A 25,404-nucleotide genomic window follows, 5' to 3' on the forward strand; every position below is an offset into this window, starting at 1 on the left:
AATTCTTTGTCACACACAATGAACAACGGGGTGAACTTTTCAGGTCATTCCCACTTCGTTCCTAAATGTCATTTAGATAAAGTAAACTGTTGTAGGAGGAGAGTGTTTTCACTTGAAGATGACGAACTTCTTGCATATCTTGTATCAAAATATGGAACAAACAATTGGTTTGAGATTTCAAAGGAAATTTCAGGAAAAACCCCACGCCAGTGCAAAGACAGGTGGACAAATTACTTATCTCCAGAAAATACATTTTCACCATGGACAAAAGATGAAGACGAACTTATTATATCAATGGTTAATGAAATTGGAACTAAATGGTCATCTATTTCAAAGTCAATTCCAGGAAGATCTGATAGTTCAATTAAAAATCATTGGTATTCTGGTTTAAAAAATTTTTGTCAAACTGATTATCAAGGGAAGTACGTAATGAACTGGGAAGCTTATGAACAAAAAAACAAACAAAAAAACAAACAAAAAATGAGAACATATCTGGGGAAACCTCGAAAGCGGGAACAGTTGAACCCGCTTTACAAAAATTCGACTTTGTTCCACCTCTTCCATCAAACTTATCCGAGGCCACTAAAACAGTACCTCGAAAAGTTCTTCCATCGATTGGAGTATTCCTTCAAAGTTGCACGAATAACGCGGAAACAATAGAATACAGCAGTCCTTGCAAAGAACCTGCATCTGTAAAGTACCAGGTAAAACCAATTCCAAAAATGAGTAATTTCAGAAAAATTATTTTAGGAAGTTAGTAAAAGCCTGAATTTCCTCCTTTTATTTTTGTTCGGCTTTTTTGAAAAAACAACTAGAAAGTATCAAAGCTAACGCAAGAGTGCTTTATCCTTGTTTTTGTTGAAAAATGTCACTTTTCGAACTGGCAAAAAGAAAATAAACGGTCGCGCTGGCAAAATTCCTCAATGAGCAACGTCAATAAGATCCTGAATGATCCAAACGAAATGTTTTTGGACGTTTACCTCAAGGACTTTAATGAGGGATCTCCTGAGTATAAGCTTCTCTCTATATTTTCTTATGGTACTTGGAGTGATTATCTTTCTTTTGAAAGTTCATGCCCTAAAGAACTTAAGTTGGAACCTAATAGTGAGGCAGCAAGAAAACTCAAGAAACTCACTTTATTATCTTTGGGCGCAAAAGAATCTTGTATTCAATTTGCTAAGATCAAAAAAGAACTATCAATCGATAACGTTGCTGATCTCGAATCACTGGTAATTGATTTGATGGCTTCTAATTATATAGATGCAAAAATCGATGAACAAACAAGCTGCATTATTTGTGATCGTGCTGTATCCCGTTGCGTTAAGAATGACGAAGAAAGCATCAAAAGAATAATTCAAGAAATCAAAAACTTCAGGGATAAAATTTCAAACGCCCTTAAAGTTCAGTAAACTTACATTATTGATCACAATAAACACCTTTTTTAATAATTTAAACAAATTTTTGGCAAAAGTGTCTTTGATTCCCATTTGGTTTGTAATATTAACATTATCAACTTCATTTTTCCAAACATTTTCAACTTCATTTTTAGTTTTAATTTCCATTGTAAATTAAATAGTTTATGATTGTACGATAGGAAAAGTGTTAATGAAAAAGAATGAAAATATTCAAGTTGATCCAAACCAATATTTAGGGAAACTTCAAACCTTAGAACGTAATATAATGAGTTTAAATGAAGAAAACATTGAACAAATTTCAAAAACAATACTTCTTTTATTTGATGAAAACTTTCCTTTTTCATTCAATCTTATTATATGTAGGCTTCTTTATTCATTTTTTATCTCTAGAACAAAAGATATTAATATAATATTTAAATTTTTATCTGAAATTAAAACTAAAGAAATTTGTTCCGATATTTTTCATGTTTTTCATAAGTTCATTTCTACATTATGTTCACAAGAATATTATTATCTAATTTCAAAAATGATTGAAAACAAATATATTTGTTATGATCAAGTAAAAAATAAACTTTTATCAAAATTTTCGCAATGCATGATTAGAAATAGAGTTGATATACCCACTGATATTGATAAGCAATTTTATGCGAATATTGAAGCACTTAATAAAGATGATTGGAAACTTCATAAACAATTAATTCATGAAGGAGTTAATCCTTTAGAGATAACAAAAATAATTCGATATGATGATATAGAAAAACTTCAAAAAATATCATCAGAAACAAATTTCGATTTTAATCAAAAAGTTAATCCGGCTCTATACGAAAGATATTCATTAGTTAACAATAGCAATGTTTCACTTATTGATTATGCTGCATTTTTTGGATCGATTAATTGTTTTAAGTTTTTAATGTTAAATGGATCCGATTTAACTAACGCAGGGAAATATGCTGTTGCTAATGGTAATATTGAAATTATTCATTTGTGTGAACAAAACCATTCTTCCTTCCAAAAGTCATATGAAACAACAATTAAATTTCATAAAAATAAAATCTTTCATTATCTTTATGAAAGAAAACTTAGTGAAATAAAAAGTTTAGAAGATTTGGGAATAAAATGTATTAAACATAATAATTTTGAAATTTTTGGATTTTTGGAAAAAGAGGGACTAAAAATTACTGAAAATATAATTCAAGAAGCAGCAAAAACAGGTAATATATTCCTTGTAAAACAATTTCAAGAAGAATTAAAATTGACCAACAATTTGTTGATTGATTCTATTCATTCTGAAAATGGGGAAACTATTAATTATATTCTTGAACAAGATCAAATTGATATTAATCAAAAAGATATTAATTTGGATTATTTAATATTAGTTTTAAACTTTCGGATTTTTATAGCTATTTTCGGAATTTTTTATAAACATTTTTTACAGCTCTTATATATGCTTGTGAAAGTAATCAAATTGATGTTGTTAAGATTCTAATTGAACATAATGAAATTGATATAAATGCTCAATCTGTGATTTTAATAACAATTTTTATGTTTCAACTTTATTTTTGGAGTTTATTTATTGTCATTTGGACAGCTTTAATATGTGCATGTGGAAATGGAAATTATGATATCGTAAAAATGCTTCTTGAACAAAAACAAATCGATATTAACATGAGCAGTGTTTTTTTATCTTTCATTTAGTTAAATCATATAATTTTTTGTTTTAATTTTTATTTTGGAGTTTATTTACACCATTTTGGACGGCACTCATGTGCGCATGTAAATATGGTCATAGGAAAACTACAGAATTACTTCTTCAGAATGAAAATCTTGATATAAATAAGAAAAATATTTAATGACCTTATTGAATATTTAATACTCTAAAATTATGTTATCCTTTTGATATTGGTGTATTTATATAATAATTTTGACAGCACTTATGTATGCTTGTGATAATAATTTCCCAAAAATTGTTAAATTACTTGTTGAACATAAAAGAATAGATGTGAATATGAAAAATATATGTTTATTAAATTCGATGTTTTTTTCTTTTTTATGGATTTTTTCTTTATCAAATATATCATCACTAATTTATCCATGTCAAAAAGGTGCAAGTAAAATAGTATCTATGCTTTCATCACAAAAAAATTTAGATATCAATGAAAGAATGATAAATATTAAATTTTTAAAGTTGGTTTAAAAAAATTGATGTTAAATTATATTTTCTGGAATTAACTTAAATATAATTGGAATGCCCTTATGTATGCATGTAAAAATGAGTATATTGATATTATTCATATACTGCTAAATCATAAGGAAATTAACATAAATGCAACAGATGTTATCAAATTACATCCAATGTTTTTTCCCAAGACTTCAAAATTCAAATAATTTTTTGGAATCAATTTTAATTTTCTTTAACATGTCTTATGTATGCATGTTATTTTAACATTATAAATGTTATTAATATTCTTCTTAATCAGAAGGAAATTAATGTTAATGCCAAATCTATTTGTATGAATTTTTTAAAATTCATTTAATTTATATTCTATTTTATTGTAATATTTGGTGTTTTCATGTATTTATTCAAACAGCATTTATGTTTGCTTGTAAAAAAGGTCAAATTGAAGCAGTTAAATTACTTCTTGAGAAAAAAGAATTAAACATCAATGAGAAAAGTGTTTATTTAATTATGCCAATGTTTATATTTTCTATTAACTGTTTTTAATAATTATTTGGAATTTATATAGAAATTAAAGTACTGCACTAATGTTTGCATGCAAATCACAACAAATAGAAATAGTCAAAATTCTTCTTAAACAAGAAGGAGTTAATATAAATGAGAAAACTTTTTCATTCATATTTGTAATGTTTTTTATATGTGTTTTCTGTAATTTTTAAAAATATGGAGTTTTCTTGATTAATTGAAAACAGCGCTTTCTAAAGCTATCAAAAAAGGATCACCTAAAATTGTAAAATTATTGCAAATAACTGGAATAAAATAAAAAAAAAATATTGGCCAATTATTTAACTTGCATAACTTGCTTAGAAATTTTTGCTTTAATATGAGATAAAAATGAAATTTAAAAAAAAAAATCAAAAAAACTCCTCCCGTGTGGTTTATTCATTAATCATTTTACAATTATGTGTTGACTAAAACAAAGTTAAGCCAGTTACTACTTTAATGTAACCTGACTTGAGCCATTTGACTCATCCGCGCTCATGTATCATTTCGACATCAGATGAAGGAACTGAAAAGATAGGATCATTAGAGCCAATCTCTACATGATCAGATAAAACAGATGAATCAGTTTCTTCATCTGAATGTATGATGTTATTATCAGGCACTCTTACTACTTCTTGTATATTATTATTCTCGTTAGCATTATTATCTCTATTATTTTGTGTTAATATATTGTGATCATTAGTAATAAGTTTTTGAGATTCTCTAAGTGTGGATAAAGTTATTCTTTTAGCAAATCTTTTAAAGAGACTTTTAGATCCTGCTAAAGTTTCTAAATGTTCTAAAGATTTCTTAAATCATACACCTAAAAAAGAAATTACTATTGCATAAAAGTTAACTTCTTTATTTGTTTGATTCCTAATATCATTACATAAATCTTTATATTTGTCAACTTTTCCTGTATATCTAATTTCAAGAGAATTAACATCATTCTCATTAAAGTCACCATAAGGAAAAGTAACTTCTATAATATAATATTGATCGTTTTTAATGAACCAAATATCCGGTCTTAAATTACTAAATTCACTTTGAATTGGGATGTTATTCTCTTTTTTAATGAATTATCAATGTAAATAGTAGGTCTCAAACCTGGTTTAGTTTTTAACATGTCAACTATTTCTCTAATAACTTTATCATGTCTAATATTAAAAATATGTAATAATTTCTTACAATCATTCAACTCATGTGTCTAAGAGAATCTTCAGCACCACCTAATGGACAATTTGATATAATACCCCTACCAGCCAAACGAGCATTTTGTTTTGTAAAAAACCTGTTAGTTCTAGCTTGAGCTGTAAATTTAATAAAATTATTTTCAGCTTTTGATATAAATTGATTCAAAAAATAATTAGATGATTTATTATTTTTCAGAGTTTTTAATGTGTCACCTTCAAGTGGGAGACTTATTAAGTCATGATAATGTTTTTCTTTATGATAATCATTGATAGTTTTCAAGAAATCTGATTGAAGACGAACTAATTTAAGATTAATCGTAGTAATTTCCAAGGTAATTTTATCCGAATTGACATTTTCTTCATTTATATCATTAAAGAGTAAGGCATTTTCATCATCATCTTCTAAACAATTGTAAAGACATAATTTATAATTATTTCTATCAATTACTTGAAGAACCCGGCAAAAAATGTTTGATGTTCCGGTATTCTTCTCTAAATTATTATTCATGATGTTATCGATAATATTTTTATCATGTGAATTATTCTTTTCGATATCTTTAAATTCATACAATCTTTCCTCCAAACAATATGAGTGGAAAATATCTTTTAGAGTTGTATTTTTCGATAAATAATCTTCTCTTCTTATCTAATACGTCTATAAAGTTACTCGTAACTTTGACTTTTTTAGTAGTATTAAAATTATCATCAACTAAAGGACCTTGAGTCATCGCGTTAATTATTTTCGATTCATGATTTTCATGATTAAATAAATTAATTTGTTGTTGTTGTGATGAATTTATAGCTAAAGTATTATATTGTTGATTTATATTGAGAGCCTGGTTAAAAATTTGATTAAATGTACGATTTTTTAGAAATACTTTAACTTTAATATAATAATTAACTAAATTAGTGATTTCTTTAGCTATAAATTTTATTCTCGGATGATCTTCACATAATCTAAAAGGTCGTTCACGTAATTCAGGAATGTTAATAAAATTATATAAGTTAAGTTTTCCTTCAAGAATTTTTTCTGGAGTCGTAGGAATTGGTATAATATTTCGATCAAATTGTAGTTGACCGTGGAATACACGGATTTGTCCTCTTCCTGCTAAAATAAACCTGTTTTGTGGATCAATAATTGGAAGGTGTGGAATAATTCTGCGATCAGATGAAATGATCGCTACTTCTGGGGGTTGAGTTCTATCAGTTTCTGTCTCAGTGTATGGTGAATAGTGAATATCTCGTACTAATAGGATCTCTTGTTGTAAGGGTTGAGTCGCATCAAATCTGATTTCGAAAAAAGTTCATCGCGATTTCCTATTTCTGAGTCTCTTTCCTTACCATCTGGGGAAGAGCTTTCAATGTAACGTGGTCGTTCTATGTCTGCGGGATCATCATCAATCTTGAAATTATCTGATGATGCAATTTTCGAAACCGAAAAAACTATATCAAAGAAATCAATATTCATGAAAAATCAAAAAAATCTCCTCCCGTGTGGTTTATTCATTCATAATTATCTCTAAAAGAAATTAAGATTAAGTACAAATTAAGTTATTCATCATCTGGTGATGACGTATGCTCTTGGTTGCCATTCTCTAAGTGAGAACCATCCGAAGTAGAATGATCTCTTGAGTTTAGAATCACCAAATTTGCATAAAGCTCATTTAGTTCATCTGTTTGAACTTCATCACCTGACCCTTCGGATGTAAGAGACTGGTCCGTGTTCGCTATGCTCTCGGATTCGGATTCTTCTTCTTCAAATTCTGATTCAATATAATTCCATTATTATTATCCGAATTATTATAAATTAGTCGTTGTGATTCCCTTAAAGTTGCTACAGTTATTCTTTTCGCGAATCTCTTAAACAAATCTTTAGATTCTGCAAGAGTTCTCAATTCATCTGATGATTTGTTTAACCAAGCGCCTAATGATGAAATGACTATAACATAATAGTTGACTTCTAGACAGGATTGTTCTTTGATATCCTTACATAAACTTGTATATTTATCTTTCTTCTGATCGTATCTTTCATTTAAAGAATTAATGTCATTCTCATCAACATCTCCATAAGGAATTGTTACCTCGATTAAAGTGTAATCCTGATTATTATAGTACCAGATATCAGGTTTACATCTCCTGTTTTCGCCTTCAAATGGATTATTATCATTTTGAACATTTTTAATAGTTGAGTCAAGGTGAATAATTGGTTTGTTACCAGGTTTTGCTTTTAACATTTCACATAATTCTTCAATAACTGCATCATGTCTTTTCTTAAATGTATTAATATATAATTATATGATGTTCCGGTATTCTTCATTATATTATTCTTCATGATATCATCGAAAATATTTTTATCATGTGAATAATTCTCTTCAATATCTTTAAATCTATATGATTTTTCCTCCCAACAAAGTGAGCGGAAAATATCTTTTAGAGGTGTATCTTCCGAGAATCAAAGTTTTAAAAAACAAGAAATAATTAGATCATCATGTCTTTCATATAAATCATTAATTCCTGCACCAATATCTTTCCATGCAGTATAAAAGAAATCTTTAGGTAATGAAGTAGTTTTTAGATTTGAATTTAAAGCTGATCTAATTCTTTTATCTAATTTTAATATTTCTGATTTATTTACTGCTTCATTTAAAAATATATAATCTAATGCAGGAATAATAAATCTTTTGATTGCATCAATCATTTGATTCCATTTTAAGGGTGATGAACAAATATCACCTATATCTTCTATTGCTTTAATTATTTTATATCTAGCAGCTTTAGCTTTAGTTGATTTCATTAAAGCAGAAGTAATTCCTAAATATGTAATACCTCCTCTTAAATTTAACATTGGGATTAATTCATTATTAATTTTAAAGTTAGTAATAGCCATTTCTCTTTTATTATTATTATTAATATAATTAAAAGTTCTACACTTAGAAGTATTTATTTTCATATCAGTATAAGTACAAAATCTTTCGACTGTTTTAATTAAATTTTCCATACCTTTTTCTGTATCCGATATTAATACTAAATCATCTGCATAGGCTTGTGCACAAATTGATTTACCATTAATATGAAATCCATCAATTTTATTATTTTCTAATGTCCCTAATTAAAGGATCAATACATAAATTAAAAAGCTAAAGGTGAAAAAGGACAACCTTGTTTTACTCCACAATTTATGGGTATAAAATCAGAAGTCCCTTTAACAGGAATTTGAATTTTAGTTTTAGAATTATTATAAGTTGCTTTAATTAGATCTATAAATTGTTTATCAAAACCATAATTATTTAAAGTTTTAAATAATTGAGAATGAGGTATGGAACCGAAGGCATCAGAGAAATCTATAGAGGTAATATAAATTGCTCCTTTCTTCCTAGAAACATGTTGAATAAATTCATTAATCATTATTGCATGTTCTGTAGTACCATTAGGAGTTTGCATAAAACCTTTTTGAGATCTAGCTATAAAGCGATTATTATTATTAACATTTTGTAATGCTCTAGTAATTAATACCATCCAAATACGATAAAAAGTAGGTGTAATAGAGATAAATCTCCAAGAATGAGGATTTTGAGCATCATATTTTTTGTATAACATAATTGTTTTACTTAATTTAAATAATTCAGGACATTTTTTAGTTAACATAGTAATTTTAGTAGTAATTTTAATTAATTTAATAGTAGTAGTATCTCCTAATTTCCAAATATAATTAGAAATACCATCGGGACCATAAGCAGCCGCATTAGATCTAGAAAAATTGCATGTTTAATATTATCATCATCAAAAATATAATTTAATAATAATTCATTACTATTAGGGTTAATAATATCTTTAAAATCAAATTCCTGGGAGTCATTAATAAATTTTTCTTGACTCCAATTATTACCATATTCCATCATAAAATCTTCAGGATTTAAGTTACATTCAGGAGTCGTATTATTAGTGATAAACCAACGTAAACATCTACTAGAATCTTCCATGTAAAGATTTTGTACTAAACCTTTATAGTTTTGATTTTTTTTTATTATTATTACTAACTTGATTTTCTTTAATTTTAGCATCAATGAATTTGATTTTATTTTCATAATAGTCTTCCGCTGATTGTATTAGATTTATAATATCTTGAGGCTCATTAATTTCAAGAATAGATTTTATTTCATCCGGGAGGAAATTGATGGTTTTAATAATCTTTTCTTGAAGTTTAGACATTGTATTAAGAATAAATTGAGATTGAGGCTTATGATATAAATCTTTAAATTTGTTTAACCAAAACGTAATTTTACATAAATTATGTGTCTCCATTTCTTTGTTACGAAGATCTATTCTATCTTCTGTGCTAGTGACTACTGTGTTCCTTCTGTTTAACATTTTATTCAACGGAATTTTTTAAAATATCTCTTAATTCATCACGAATTAACATATTAATTTTAGAAAGGCAACCTTCCCAAATATAAAAAATCTTCATCGTTACAATTATTATAATCTTGAGGTTTACAAATTTCTATTAAAGGTTCGATTTTATATTTAAATAAATCTGGTAATTTAGCTCTAATTTTAAATTTATTTTTTACCCCAAGTTTTAGGTAATGATATAAATTGAGATTCTTGTTCTTGATTATCAGAAGTCCATTTTCTAGCTAAAATTAATAATTGGTCTCTATTTAAATTTTTAATTTTATTTAAATCAAATTCATTATTAATTAAATTTAAATTTACTGGGGGATGTATTTGATCTGGAGGAGTTAAATTTAATGTTCGGGAATTTTGAATTGCTTGTAATTGTAAATCTCTATTTAAATTAATACGGTCATTTTCTTCTCTTCTTTGTCTTTGTTCCATAGCATTTGTTTGTTCATTATTTAAAATGAAAGGAATTTCTCTGACCGCTAATCTTTCTCTTTCTGTGATTGTTCTACTCATAAACACTTTATCTTCATAATCTTTGATATCTTTTTTAATTACTTCTAATTCTGTTTCATTAAAATTTAAATACATTAAAGGACAACATTTAATTCTATAATAAGGTAAATTTGTACCTTCAATAGTATTTAATGCATGATTCTTTTTACAATGATTATGTAAACCTTTAGAATCAGAAGTCCAATATGTTTCACAATATTTACAAACAAAACCTTCTTTAAGTTTAATTATATCTAAACATGAAGGAATTTATGTCGTAAGTATTAACATATTGTAACATTGTAGACCAAAACCAACCAATAGAATTCTTCATTTTCTCAAAATCTTTATGAGAATAAGTAATATGAGAGAAAAGGGATTTATTTGTATTTGAAAAATATTTACAATTAGGTATTGGACAAACGTAAACATTATTTCGATAACACTCAGGTTTATCTTCTTCATAAATTAATTTCCAATATAAATCATTATTGATTAAATATTTAATGCAACCATATAAATGATTTTGATCAGGTTTATGATTATGAACTTTAGTCATATGACTAATCAAATCATTACCTGATTTAGTTAATTTATAACATTCACATTGACAAGGGAATTGACCTGGTGCACACCATTTATTTTCTCTAATCATAATATGAATTAATGGTTGTTTAGCTAAATTAATATCTTCATGTTTCCAACAATTTAAGTTATTTAAATTCTTCCATTTATTAATAAAATCTTTAATATCATCAGGTAATCTACAAAGTTTTAAGTCACTAATTAATTTATTATAAATAATATCATCTGGTAATAAATCACTAATATCATCAATTCCGGAATCTGAATCATCTGAACCCTCTGAATCAGAAGGATCAGGAAAAGAAGGATTATTTGATGGATCATTATTTGAAGTATCAGTAGAAGTAATATGATTAACATTATCATCTGAATAAGTATCTGAAGCATTGTAATTTGAATCATCTGAAGAAAAAGTAGATAAATTAGTAATTTTTAAAAATTTTGGAACACTAATATAATTAAATTCCAAAATTGGGACTATAACATCTATTGTTTTAGTTTCTTTGATAATATTGATTTTCATTTGAGGAATTTCAGCATCATAAGTTAAATCCACTTCATTAACAGTAGCTTTTTAAACTTTCAACATTAGCTACTGAAGTTTTACAACCTTCAATAACTTTGATATCGTGAGAAAGAACAGTTGGGGTTGAAGTAACGTTTTGATACTCTGGTATAACAACATGACTTTCAGATATAGGATTTGAAGTTTTAGTTGTATATACTGGTTCATTAATATGACTTTCTACCAAAGGTTTAGAAGTTTTAGTTATATTAATTGGTTCAACTTTATGTTCTTCATTTATTGGATTAGAAATTATAGTTTTATTTAATGGTTCAACTTTGTGTTCTTCATTAATTGGTTCAGAAATTATAGTTTTGTTAATAGGTATTACTTTATGTTCTTCATTAATCGGGTTGGAAGTAATAGTATTAATAATTGGTTTATTTATTAAGTTATCTATTTGAGCATCTTCTGTTATAATGTTATTAACTTTGCTGATATGTAATTTATCAATTCTAGGACTAGCAGTTAAAATGTTTCTCTTAGGTATAACTTCTAATGAATCTGATTCAGTTGTGATATTTCCGGGATTAAAGGATGGAGTAACTTGAAAATCTTGAGAATCAGAATTTATTGTTGGAAATTCAAGTTCGGGTTCAAATGAAGGTTCTTCTGAATCCAAATCATAAGTAATAGCCTGAGCTTGAATATCTTCTGTTTCTTCAACAAATGGTGAATTAGTAAAATTAAAAGTTGCATTATTTTTGATTAATTGATCTGTTATCTTGACCAAATGCAATAAAACCAATTTTGGTATTGTTTTGAACTGGTGAACATGAGTTTATAAAGTTTTTCGAAAAATCATAATTGCAATTAATTTGTAATAAATTCCAAGTATTATTAGAAGAATTAATATTTATCTGTTGTTGATTAAGAATATTATACACAATGATCTGAGCTTCATTCCTAATGTGAGAAATCTGTTCATCATTCCAAAATAATCTAAACGGGGATTCTCTAAGTCTGTTTGGTCCTATAATAGGACGTAAATCGAGTAGACCTCTGTCAAATTCCTCTATCGTTGTAGGAATGGGAGGATTGTGGGTATTAATTCTTAATATATCATGTTGAATAATAGCTTGTCCTCGTGCTAGAATAGCCCCATTCGAGTCATTACATTGTATAGGTAAAAATCTGAGAATATTAATATCTGATGAAATAATCACCCAATTTGGTGGTGGAGGTAATGGTGTTCCTTCTGGGCTTGTTGGTGTTGGGTGGTAATGACGACCTCGTATTAATAAAATTTCTTGTTGAAATGGAAGTTCTTGATTAATCTCAAGAACAAAATCTTCATCATTTTCTTTTTGTTCGAGGTCTGGGGCTTCCTCTTCAATAATCGGTTCTATCCTGTGGTCTTGTGCCGTTATTTCATGAGTAGTGTCGGATTTTTTTTTTTTTTATTTATCTGATAATTTTTCCGACCGAACAAAATTGGTATCAATCGAGTGCCCTGGGGGAGTTATTTCCGAAAATCGGGTTCTCGGACGCAAAAAATCAATATTCATGAAAAATCAAAAAAATCTCCTCCCGTGTGGATCGAACACACGACTTCCAGATTAACAGTCTGACACTCTAACCAACTGAGTTAGGGAGGAAGCCTATGTACAAAAACAATATTATAATAAAATATATAACTATCAAGTAATTTATTTCGTTGTTATTTATTCAAAAATTTTTCGAAAATATTCACACCAAAAATTAAATAGCTCATTTTTTTCCTTTTTATAACAGAACAATTTTTTTGACTTTTAAGTGGAATTAAAAAAAAAAAAAAAAAAAAATAAACCGAACTTTTTTATTTCAAATTATTAAAATTAAATTTGCTTCATAAAGTCATCTTCTTTAAAATCATTTGCGAATGGATCATTTTCAATATTATTCATTTGAAGTTCGGATGAAAATGTTGTAATTGTTTCATTTTCTTTTTCATCTTCCAAATCATTTGATTCGGGATTACTAATTTGCTTTTTATTTCTTAATCGAATTAATAAAATAACGAGTAACACAACAATAATAATTACGACAACAATTACAACGCATACAATTACCACAATATTTGTACTATCATTTTCATCTATTTCATTTATATAAAAAATAGTGAAAAAATTAGAATAAAAACTATAATAAGTCGAATAAACGACTATAGTATAATTATAATAAATAAATTCAGTTATAATATATGTGAAATTTGAATTTGTTTTAGAAATAGAATAAGAATTTGTTGGGAAAGAATTAAAAATACTTATTGTTTGCGTATTAGATAATGAATATAACAAAGTAAATGAATGAGAAATAGTTAAAGCAGAAATAGAATTTGTAAATATTACGTAAAAAGTGTTATATGTGTTTGATTCAGTAAATGTACTGGAAAAAGAAAATGCATTTGATTGTGTGAATGTATTCAATTTTGTGTATGAATTTGACTGAGTAAATGTATTCGATTTTGTTAATGTTTCTGCGGTTGGAAGACATGATGAAATGATTGATCCCTTAGAAACATTAAAATCGCCAAATTTTTCGCTGTTATATGATGTTAGTGTCATCACAACTTCAGCAGGTACATCCTGAAATGAATTGGATTCAATATTTGGTGATGTTGAACCTTTAAAATAAATACAGTGAAGATTTGTGCACGATTGAAATGCATAATTTTTAATGTTATTGATGTTTTCGCCAAGAACAATTGTAAAAAGTGATGTACATCCTGAAAATGAATATGCTTCAAGAATTTCAACTGAATACGGTATTGTGATGTTATTCAATGATATACAATTATAAAAAGCTGAATTCCCAATTGATGTAACTGAATTCGGTATTACAATATTGCTTAAATTGTAACAATTACTAAAAGCTGAATTCCCAATTGATGTAACTGAATTCGGTATTGTGATGTTATTCAATGATATACAATTATAAAAAGCTGAATTCCCAATTGATGTAACTGAATTCGGTATTGTGATGTTATTCAATGATATACAATTATAAAAAGCTGAATTCCCAATTGATGTAACTGAATTCGGTATTACAATATTGCTTAAATTGTAACAATTACTAAAAGCTGAATCCCTAATTAATGTAACTGAATTCGGTATTGTGATGTTATTCAATGATATACAATTATAAAAAGCTGAATTCCCAATTGATGTAACTGAATTCGGTATTGTGATGTTATTCAATGATATACAATTATAAAAAGCTGAATTCCCAATTGATGTAACTGAATTCGGTATTGTGATGTTATTCAATGATATACAATTATAAAAAGCTGAATTCCCAATTGATGTAACTGAATTCGGTATTACAATATTGCTTAAATTGTAACAATTACTAAAAGCTGAATTCCCAATTGATGTAATATTTTCATTAATTATAATATTATATAATGATAAACAATTTGAAAATGCTGTATTTCCAATTGCTGTAACTGTATTTGGTAGTTGATAATTTTCTTGTGAATTTGATGGAGGATACCTCACAATTGTCGTAATGCTTTTTATCATACAAAACTCCGTCGTTATAATAATTTGCATAGTTTTGGTTATCATTTGAAACATTAATAATTTCGAGTGATTCACATCCTGAAAATGTATTGCCATAAATTTTGTTAACTGATTTTGAGATATAAATATACTTTAATTTAATGCATGATGAAAATGCACTGCCAAAAATTGTTGTAACATTTTCCCCAATAATAATCCTTTCTAAACTAACACAGTTTGAAAACGCACATTCATTAATTATTATTACTGAATTTGGAATTGTAATATTATGTAACGATGTACAATCTGAAAAAGCGAAGTCTCTAATATATGTAACATTGTTACCATTTAGTATTGTTGTTAAATTATAACAATAGCTAAACGCATAACTACCAATAGTTTGTATGAAATTTCCGATATAAACTGTAGTTAGAAAAGTACATTCTGAAAATGCATTTGAAGGAATATCTGATGCTTCGCAATATATGTAAATATGTTCTGCTTCTTTCTTTTGCGTATCATCAAAATCAGAGTATTCATTAATAATAAGTGTTTTATTATCTGAATTATGAGTTTCAATACTATTAACAATATAAATGATAAAAAACAAATTCTGAATTTGTTTACTATTGTTATTCATTTGGAAAGAAAAATATTTTCTTTTAATATAAAAAAATAAAATTAAAATAAATAAAAAATTAAAACATTTTCTAAATATACTTAAAAAAATAGAAAAATTTTTATAACATGTTAAAAGTATCTATTAATGAAATGGAATATTTGAAACGCCATTTGGTTTCTTGGTTGTTGTGTATTACTTTATTTGATTTTGCAGAAAAAAAGCAAACTTTATTAAAAGATGCTTTAAAATTTTTATTATATTGGAGATATTCTTCTTGATAAACTGTGCTAGCGTTGTATGTGTAAATACTTTTCATATCTTCGTTAAACTCGATAAGAAGTTGATGTTTTATTGTAGAATTAATTGGTTTATTACTTATATATGTGGAAGATAAAACTAGGATAATGAAATAAATAAAAGGTCTTGAGAAGAAAAACATAATGTTTCTTTAAAAAGCCTCGATGGTCGAAAAATTTTTTTGCAATATAACACAGAAAAACTCAATTTTGAAAATACGTGACCGTTATGAGCAGGGGATGGCCTTATCGTAATTGTGCGGTTTATTTTACTTGGTGTAATCCACTTGAAGCTGACTTTTGAATGCTTCTTTCTTCATCGCATTTTTGCCTAACCGCAGAAATACATTGAAAAATAAACGGTTTCGACTTATTTTCAGTCGATTCGTGGATCAAAACCGTCATGATATTTTTCTTCAACAATAAAAAAATGGTTCTTTGGTTGTTATTCCCCAATTTTTTGGTCTTGGGCTTAACCAAGGGCCTTAAAATTACTCACCATAATTAATCGGTATTTAATAATCAATGAAAACAACAATTTTTGTTTTGTTAAAAAAAGACACATTTTGCAGCTTAATAATTTTGAAAAAACTGTACCACGTTTTTTTATTAATTATACATTCAAATAAAGATAAAAAATTTAGGAACATTGTTTCTTATTTTTCTTATTTGTTTTTTTCTTCGAGGATATTTTTACAATGCTTACCTCGGATTTTTCTGAATTTGTTTCTTTTTCGTTTTCTTCGGGTTTTTTACTGAGTTTCATTTCTTGGTAAAGTTCATACAACTTTTTTGAAATGGTATAAAAAAGAGGATTAATATTCGTTCCATCAACTGTTGAAGTTCTGATAAAATCTATGTTATGAGATTCAGCCCATGAATAAGCATCATCAATATTCATGATTTCTTTTAAATCTGATTTATTTGCAACAAGAACGCATTTAAATTTATCCACATGATTGGTAATAAATTTATACCATCCATCCACATGGTCGAACGTTTCTTGTTTAGATTGATCACATACAATTACAACGGCATGTGAACCTTTTGCATAAATCGGAACCAAATCTCTAAGACTTTCTTGTCCTGCAGTGTCCCAAATATTCATGACCACTTTAAGATCTTTATATTTCGAAACTATTCTTGAAGAGGTCGCTCCCAAGGTTGAACTTTGGTTTTGAGTCAATCCTAAGAACTTATGAATAATTGATGTTTTTCCTACGCCTGTATCACCAATAAAGACAACCTTGAAATGATATTTTTCGCACATTGCGATTCGTTTTTTTATTTTTATTTTTGAATGAAAACTTTGACTGTTATAAAAAGGAAAAAGGATCTTTTTCAATTGGTTTCACACAAAAAAAAAACGATTTTCAATTGAAAATTGTTGTTTTGGCATAAATAATTTCAATTAAAAAACGCGTAAACCTATGAAAAGGCTTGAATTTGATTGGCGAATAATTATTCTTTTTCAATACTATACAAAAAAGTAAATCACATTCCATTTTAATCCATATTGTTGATATTACTATCCGTAAAGGAAAACCCAGGAATATTTCCAAATGCAGGAGGTACAAATGAATCTGCCGCATCTTCGGTTGTGAACGTAGGGTCGAAATTTGTTGTTCCCAAGAAATCTTTTGTCTGTGGAATAAAGTTTGGTCGATATTCTCTATTATAAACTTTATCCCATTCGAATCCTTCAAAGAAAGGATGTCCTTTTAGTTGATCAAATGTTGGCCTTTTGTCTGGATTCTTTGTTAATAATAATTGGATAAAATCAATAATTCGACGATCCAATTCAGGTGGGAAGTATGGCTCTGCTGATACGATGTTAGTAAACATTTTCACTTTGTTATCATCGAAGAAAGGAGTTGTTCCAAGAATCATCTCATATGTCAAAATTCCAAGTGCCCATATATCGATTGGGTAACTATATGGCTTTTGAAGGAGAACTTCGGGCGCTAAATATTCGGATGTGCCGCAAAATGTTGTGGCTGAATCTGTCAGATTTATCTCTTTTGAGAGGCCAAAATCGGTTATTTTGATGTGACCGTTTGCGTCGAAGAGAATATTTTCAGGTTTAAGGTCTCGATAGACGATTCCAATCGAATGAAGGTATGAAAGAGCAAGGCCAATCTCAGCTACGTAAAGTCTTGCATCATCAATTTGAATAACACCAAGTTGTTCCATATGATAAAAAAGTTCTCCACCTGCTGCATATTCAAGACCTAAATAAAACTTAGAGGCCGTCTGAAAAGTAAAACAAAGATTAACAATAAAGGGATGATGTGCTTTCATCATGATATTTCGTTCTGTTAAAACGGACTGTTCTTTCCCTGATTCAACAAGTTTGGACTTTTGGATTGTTTTGATGGCAAAAAGTTCACCGTTGTCGATTTTTTGAACAAGCATAACTTTCCCATAAAATCCACGACCAAGAACTGAAATTATTTTAAATTGATCCATTGATAGAGATTGTGGTGGATTGGCCACAGCATTGATGGCAGAAACCCATTTGTTACAAGTTTCAAATGAATCTGCTGTGAAATAATGTGTATCTGAAGAAATCTGTAATTGAAAACGAGGAATTGTTGATCCTTCAACTAATGAGCAGTTTGCTTTTTGTGGAATTGTTATAGTTTGATCAACAATTTTGCCTGCTTCATCTTTAGAAATAATTCTGTTAAGTTAGAAAAAAAACATACAGTTTTTGCCCTTGGAGCACAACATAACGTCGATGCCATAAACCTTGTCTAGATCCCTTTTTCTTGAGCCATCCTGACAGTATTGTGCTGCTCATTTGAATGGTCTAACGGTTGTCATTTATTTTAAGAAGATAGCCACATCCAAAACGAAAAAATTGTGTTAATGAATGAAAATATAATCATTTTCTTTAATTCACAATCAAAGAAATGTCATGGGCGAATAATGCATAATCAAAAACATGATTTTATACCCTTATTCAAAGAAATCAAGTTCAAAATTTGCCCGCACCAATAAAGCCGATACATTTTATTGCATTCAATTATTGATAATTATCAGGCATTTTTTTAAATTATTTTTAATCGTTAAGTCAATTATTTCTTTTGAATGTTGTTCCCTAATTCAATGTATCTTTCAATTTTTTCAGAGCTTTAACCTCCGGTTGTTTTTCGTATTTTTCAAAAACTTCACTTCCAAAACTTCAGAACTAGCGCAATCATTTGCATAAAGAATAAAGAATTAAGCAACAAGGCCAATCCTTTTTAACCATGTTTTCAAAAAGCCAAGACACCATAATATAAAAATTTCAAACATTTTAATAAACAATGGTTATTCTTCTTCTTCCAACATAGTTATAACAGTAAGCCCGTTGTACCTCCTCCCTGATATTCCTTTCTGTGCTTCATTTGCACTTCTACAATCCTCAAATACTACAACAATTGGTGGATGTATTTGTGGTACCAAACAATCCCATTGCAAATCCGCAAAAGCATTAATCACATTACCGAATACAGAGCATTCTTCTTTCATATCTGCTACAGCCATGTCAAGTTCTGATGGATCAGAAGAACGTGTAACATTAAAGATGCGTAACCTCCTACAATTACAAAAAGGAACGTCTTCGGTAATGCACGAAATGTCAATGTCAAGATTAAGCGCATCAGCGATTGTGTAGCATGAGCTGTCCTTAGGCAAAATTGAATACTTGTCAGATGTCGGTTTTCCAAACAAATGAATTTGACTAAGTTTGTCCGAATCCATCGGCTCTCTCAACGGCTGCCCAAGACGAGGAAAGCAACGAGAGCATGACACACCAATATTACGAAGTTTCATGATGATTAAATCCGTAAGGCTATCATCTTTGAGTTCAATTATTGCATGTCCAAGTGGAACACCATCAATTCGTGGAATTTTGATTTGAGCTACGTCAGTAAATTGGGATACAAGTTTCTCAATGTCGCTCTCTGTATCTGTTAATGTAAGATTTGTGATGATAAAACTGTTTTGCATATCAGGAGGGAGATCAAATGCTTTGTTGGTCCCATCTTTTGTGGAAAGACGAATGCGTATAATGTGGTCTTCAATGTCAAGTGAGTCTTTGAGTTCTATGAATCGTTCAGCATCTTTTGCTTTGTCGAAATCAACAAAAGCAAATTGACGATCTGGATTAATAAAAACTCGACTAATTGGTTCGGGATTTGATGTGATGCGCTTTTGGAATAATTTCTGATTGAGAACACGTTTAAGTTTTTCATTATCCATATTTGGTGGAATATCACGAACATAACAACGAACGCATTTACCTGCTTGAAAAAGATACTGCCTTTCTTGTACTGTAAAGCTACTGTCAGAATCTACAAACCCAGAATCGCATGATTCAAATCTTTGCGAAATTTCAACAATCGGTTTTGTCTGAGGAACATATAAATTTGGTGGTAATCCAACTATAAATCCAAGGGCCTTATACTCATCTGGGCCTACGTCCCATCCACCTCTCAAAGGCTTATGAGACTTTATATAGTTGGACATTGTCCTGACATGCTAAGTGAAATTAAGAATGTTTTTTCTGCACTTGATTTCGGCTTTATAGTTTTGTTTATTCAAAATATCATATTCTATTGTAAATTTTACTTTCCTAATATCTTTATAATCAAAATATCTTTTTTTAAGCATAATTCATCTTATTTTAATACAGTTAAGAAACTGTGTCAAAAATTTAAAACAGGGGATTTTAAAAAAAACATTAAAAAGATTTCATTTTTTATTGAGATAATAAAAAAAAATAATGGACGTTTGCTTTATAATTTTTCAAACAGATATTAATATGTAATCTTTTTAAATTTATAAATATAATTTGAAAGTTTCTGAATAATATGGAACTGGAACTTTGTTACTTTCAAAAAAAATCAATAAGTGATTTACTTCTTATTTTCGTTTGCTTCTTCTTCTTCCTCTTCTTCATCATCTAAGACAAAAGTACCTTCTGGAGCAACCAATCCTTGAACTGTAACAACACCTGGGCCCTCTACAATGAACTTTGACTTCATTTCATCGGAAGTAAGAAAGAGAATATCAACTTCAAGCTTGGATGGATCATCAAATTTTGCGAGTTCCATTTGTTCTAAATCTGGGGTTGCACCTTTTTCTTGATCATCTTCTGATGGATAAACGAGAAATTCTGCTTTCAAAGTTGTAGGGTTCTTTGGATCAACTTTATCAATTTTTGCGATTGCAAAAGAAGCTTCAAGGCCTTCATTACCAAACTTGATTTCAGCAGGTTCGCCTTCCTTCACAGTGTATGTGATTTCTTGTGCATCTTCTTCCATTTCAGGAAATGAATGACCAACACACAATTTTAACGTCCGATTTTAACAATTTTGAGGTGCCATCTGAAACTTTCTGACAAGGACTTTTTTACGACCAAGATTTTTGAGACAAAAACGCCCGCGAAACCGTTAATTCAAAAGAGTAAATCAAATTCCGCCTATTATATATGATTGAAGAGATAATACCTTGTTGTTATGTGCGTGGCGAAATTGTTTTTAAAAATGTTATGTTTTAACATTTAATTTCATTCATTGGGGCAATATGTCGATATATTATTATCCTTATTTTTTTGGGTAACAGCACAAAAAATTGATTAAAATTCAATTTTCTAAACCTTCAAAACATTTTTTTAAATTGATATTATACCAAAACATCAGTTACTTGTGAAATGCTTTTCAAGAAATAGTAAATGACAAAAAGGAGAACGAATTATTCATCCTTTCTACTATTGTGGTGAATAAATTTGGAAATAGATTATCATTAAATTATTTAAGTTATAAATATTTATTGAGATATTTAAATAATATATAAATTGCTTTTAAAGTTGTGCAAGTGGATCAAAAGGACGGCTCTTTGACAAAAATATTCTGCCTTGCTGAGCGCTAAATATTGCAGCTCCGATCCCGATTCCAAGTATAACACCTGCAGCAACATCTGAAACGTGGTGCATGTGATCTGTGATGCGAGTTGCTGATATTGCAATTGCAATAGCGATTGGAATAAACTTAATCAAAACCCACCAAAGCTCAGGCCCACTTGGAAGAAATTTGACAAGGAAAAGATAGAACCAAGTTGCAGATGCAAATGAGTTAGATGCATGGCCACTTGGAAATGAGACTTTAGCATCTTTTTGATGTGACTTGGAGCCATGACAAGCTTTAGAGTTGGTGTCAAAGTCACAATAACTAAAGTAATTTGGTCGAGGACGAGCAACTGTGACTTTTAAGATTTCTGTTATAAGAAGAGTAAGCACAAGTGTCTGCGCGAGTGAAAGATATGCAAGACCAAGTTCGATTTTGCGTGGACAAATAAGAGCAAGAATTCCAAGAACAATGCATGGAAAAATAATTATGATGCAAAATAAAACAGCGTTCTTTATTGTTTCACCTGTGTATGGATAACGCTCATTGTAATTTTCAAAAACAGCATTGTTGTGTACTGGTTCAACGAAATTTGCAATTATTCCAGCAATTATAACAAGAACTACTGTAAGAACCCATTCTAAAATATTTGAAAAAAAGCTTTTAAAAAAAGCTATAATTTCGTTTATAATGGGTTGGAACATCTTTTATTAGATTGGGACTTTGGAAAAGTGCTACTACCAAACAAAGATAAACTATTGAAAATTTAAATAAATAAAAAACAGAGAAAAGACAAAAACATCTAACGAGTTTTATTTCACAAACAAAAGATTTAAAACATCAAGCGCACCTGGAATCTCACCAACAAAATTATGTCGCTTATAAATTAGAAAAAAAAAATCAGTTAATAATTAAAGCTGCATAAAGAAATTTCTCATTAAAATAAACTTCTGCACTAGGGGAAACGCATCAAGTTTACAGTGTTATATTTCAAATTAATTTTTGTAAAAATTAATTTTAATATTTATGATGAGTAAATAAATAGACAACACATAAACAAAAAAGATAGAAATTATTTGCATGACTTTATTTGTTTTGTTTTTCTGTTGATGAGCACCTCATCATTTGGATAAATTAACTTTCTTCCTGTTCAGGAACGTACTTCCTTTTTGGCTTCTTCTTTGTCACTACCTTAGTTGCTTTGGGGAGTGCATCAGGATCAAACTTCATTTCTTCTTCCACAATTTGGACATCATCGCTTCCTTTAACGCATCCGGCATATTTAGGGTCAACCTTCATCACTTTCTTCACCTGCTTCTTTCCTTCTTCTTTATCATCGTCTTCGAAATATTGTGAAGGATTAACATATTCTTTTTGTTCGCCATTGTGTTCTTCCTCTTCTTCTCCTAATTCTTCTTCCTCGATCACTTCTTCGTTAGCAGCAAGAGAGTCTTTGATTGGATCTCCCCAGTTGCTTGGACCTCTTCCTTGTCTTTTGATACGATCTGTTCGACCTGTTCCTGAAACATGTCTATCTTTTTCACGATGAACCTTCTGACGCTCAGGTACTTCTGGACCCTCTTTTGGATAGTCTTTAAGGATTTCAAACCCTGGTTTCGACATATATTAAGTGAAGTGACTTAACTGTAATTTTCTTCTCAAACCTAAAATTTTAAGTAAAATGAAAATATTCTCATGAATAATAATATTCCAAGCAATATTGTTATAAGCTAAATATTTACAAAGAGTTGTAGAATATTATATAATTTTAAAAGAAGATTTTCCCATTGAGAAGAATAATTTTGCTTCAATATGATTCATTTTTGAATTTTGACTAAAAGTGACAAGATTTTAGCGATATCAAAATTGAGAACCCAAATGATCATTCTTTCCTGTTGTATTTGCCAATGATTTAATCTTTTGTCGTAATTACAAACACATATTTTATTGTTTGTAAAACCTTATCTTCATGGATTTGAATATGAATCACTGTCACTTCATTCCATTTCTCGCGGGGTGCACCTTAATAAACGATTGTGACTTCAGCGGTTAAAATTCAGAAACCCAACAAAAATGTTTAAAAAAATAAATAAAAACACTTTATTTAATTCCCGAACATATTTTGTTTTAAATTATTTATTTCTCTATCTATTTCATCCATTTTTGGAAGAAGGGGCATAGAATATGAAACTGATTCCGAAAGACTTGATCTATTCAATACAGATCCAATGTGTTCATCTCTAATAATGTTTAATATTCTATAAATCTCATTGTTTAAATCCGAAAGGTTCACATCTAAAGTTAATGCATCTGCAATCATTATTATAAATCTTTTTAATGTTATTTCATTTTCTTTTTCTATTTCATTTTCTAGCAATGAAATTGATTTATCATCAATTTTATCTATAGAAGAAATTGAATAATTTTCTTTTGGTAATTGTTCATTTTCTTTTAATAATGAAGATTGAAGAAAAGAATTTCTTTCTTGAAGAAATGAATTTTGTTCTTTTAAAAATTGAGTTTGTGAGTGATTACATTCTTCTTTTAATTTGTTAATTTTTATTTTATATTTTGAAATTTTCGATTTTAATTGTTTTATATAATTTGATAGTTCGATATATTGTTGATTAACTTGTTTAATGTTTTCATTTGATTCATTTAATTGCATTTGTAGTGATTTATTTCTCATATTTAATGTATTAATTTGTTCTTCATATTTAGTTGAAGTTGATAATTTATTAATTTGATTTTGTAACATTAAAATTGTCTGATTTTTATTAGAAATTTCATCTTTTTGTGTATTGATAATTGATTTAAAATTTTCAATTTCATTTAAACTTTGATCATTTTCGGATTTTATTGTTTCAAGTTGTTGAAGAAGAGATTTATTATTAAAAGATAATTCTAAATTCGAATTTTGTATGTTTGTGATCTTTTGATTTGATTCTTTTATGTTTTGTTTAATTTTATTTATTTCATTTTTTAATGTTTCGTTTTCATTCTTTAATATTTCTGAATGTGATAAATATTGTTGATTTATTAGTTTTAATTGCTCATTTTTAGAATTAACTTCATTTAATTGATCTTTTAATATGTTAATTGATGAATTATTTTCGTTTTGCTTTGTCTTTTGTAATTTGGAATTTAATGTATTAATTTCTTCTTTCATTTGTAAAATTATTTTTGAGTTCTCTTCAAAATTGTTTCTAATTGTTTCGTTTTCTTTTTGTATAGTTTCTTGTTGCTGTAATTGTTCTTTTAAGTTTTTAATTGTTTGCTTATCTTCGTTTTTCTGTTTTATTAATTTTTGAATTGTTAATTCTTTTGTGTTTAATGATTCTGTAAGTGTTAATGAATCCGAAATTATTTGTTCTTTTACTTGTTTACATTCATCTCGAATTCGATTAATTTTATATTGATGATCAGTTATATCCTTTTGGTTTTGTAGTTTAATGTTGTTAATTTTATTTTTAAGTTCTTCGTTCTCTATCAAAATTTCTGTTTTATCGTTTTGCAATGCATTAATTTCTTCAAGTAATTTTTTGTTTTGATTTTTAATGGATTTATATTGCAAAGATGATTTTGTTGTTAAATCATCATGATTTAATTTTTCTATGAGAATATCATTTAAAAGAGAAGAAGTTTCAAATGCTAAACAAATTTCAAAAAAATAATTTTTGACTTCTTCAAGTTGGGATGTGTTTGAGACAATAGATTTAATTTTTTTGATGTTT

At 28.2% G+C, this 25,404-nt stretch overlaps 5 protein-coding genes across 5 annotated transcripts; 1 reads left to right on the forward strand and 4 right to left on the reverse strand.

Moving 5' to 3' along the window:
* Window positions 1–962: 962 nt before the first annotated feature.
* Window positions 963–1,409, forward strand: GO595_009284 (COP9 signalosome complex subunit 7a; the record flags this gene model as incomplete). Its single annotated transcript, XM_067922952.1, has 1 exon — window positions 963–1,409. The coding sequence occupies one exon, from the start codon at window positions 963–965 to the stop codon at window positions 1,407–1,409; it is 447 nt and encodes a 148-aa protein (XP_067770286.1).
* Window positions 1,410–17,282: 15,873 nt separating this feature from the next.
* Window positions 17,283–18,245, reverse strand: GO595_009285 (AGC family protein kinase; the record flags this gene model as incomplete). Its single annotated transcript, XM_067922953.1, has 1 exon — window positions 17,283–18,245. One exon carries the CDS (start codon window positions 18,243–18,245, stop codon window positions 17,283–17,285), a length of 963 nt encoding a protein of 320 aa, XP_067770287.1.
* Window positions 18,246–19,091: 846 nt separating this feature from the next.
* GO595_009286 (splicing factor U2af large subunit B) lies at window positions 19,092–20,291 on the reverse strand (the record flags this gene model as incomplete). The annotated part of the gene is made up of 1 exon (XM_067922954.1): window positions 19,092–20,291. One exon carries the CDS (start codon window positions 20,289–20,291, stop codon window positions 19,092–19,094), a length of 1,200 nt encoding a protein of 399 aa, XP_067770288.1.
* A 389-nt stretch (window positions 20,292–20,680) lies between these two features.
* GO595_009287 (uncharacterized protein) lies at window positions 20,681–21,088 on the reverse strand (the record flags this gene model as incomplete). Its single annotated transcript, XM_067922955.1, has 1 exon — window positions 20,681–21,088. The coding sequence occupies one exon, from the start codon at window positions 21,086–21,088 to the stop codon at window positions 20,681–20,683; it is 408 nt and encodes a 135-aa protein (XP_067770289.1).
* Window positions 21,089–21,627: 539 nt separating this feature from the next.
* Window positions 21,628–23,293, reverse strand: GO595_009288 (lipid phosphate phosphatase 2-like; the record flags this gene model as incomplete). Its single annotated transcript, XM_067922958.1, has 2 exons — window positions 21,628–22,295; window positions 22,810–23,293. The coding sequence occupies 2 exons, from the start codon at window positions 23,291–23,293 to the stop codon at window positions 21,628–21,630; spliced, it is 1,152 nt and encodes a 383-aa protein (XP_067770290.1).
* Window positions 23,294–25,404: the final 2,111 nt, after the last annotated feature.

The sequence above is a fragment of the Histomonas meleagridis genome (assembly GCF_020186115.1).
Source record: "Histomonas meleagridis strain 2922-C6/04-10x chromosome Unknown contig_9, whole genome shotgun sequence".
In the NCBI taxonomy this organism is placed as follows: domain Eukaryota; phylum Parabasalia; order Tritrichomonadida; family Dientamoebidae; genus Histomonas; species Histomonas meleagridis.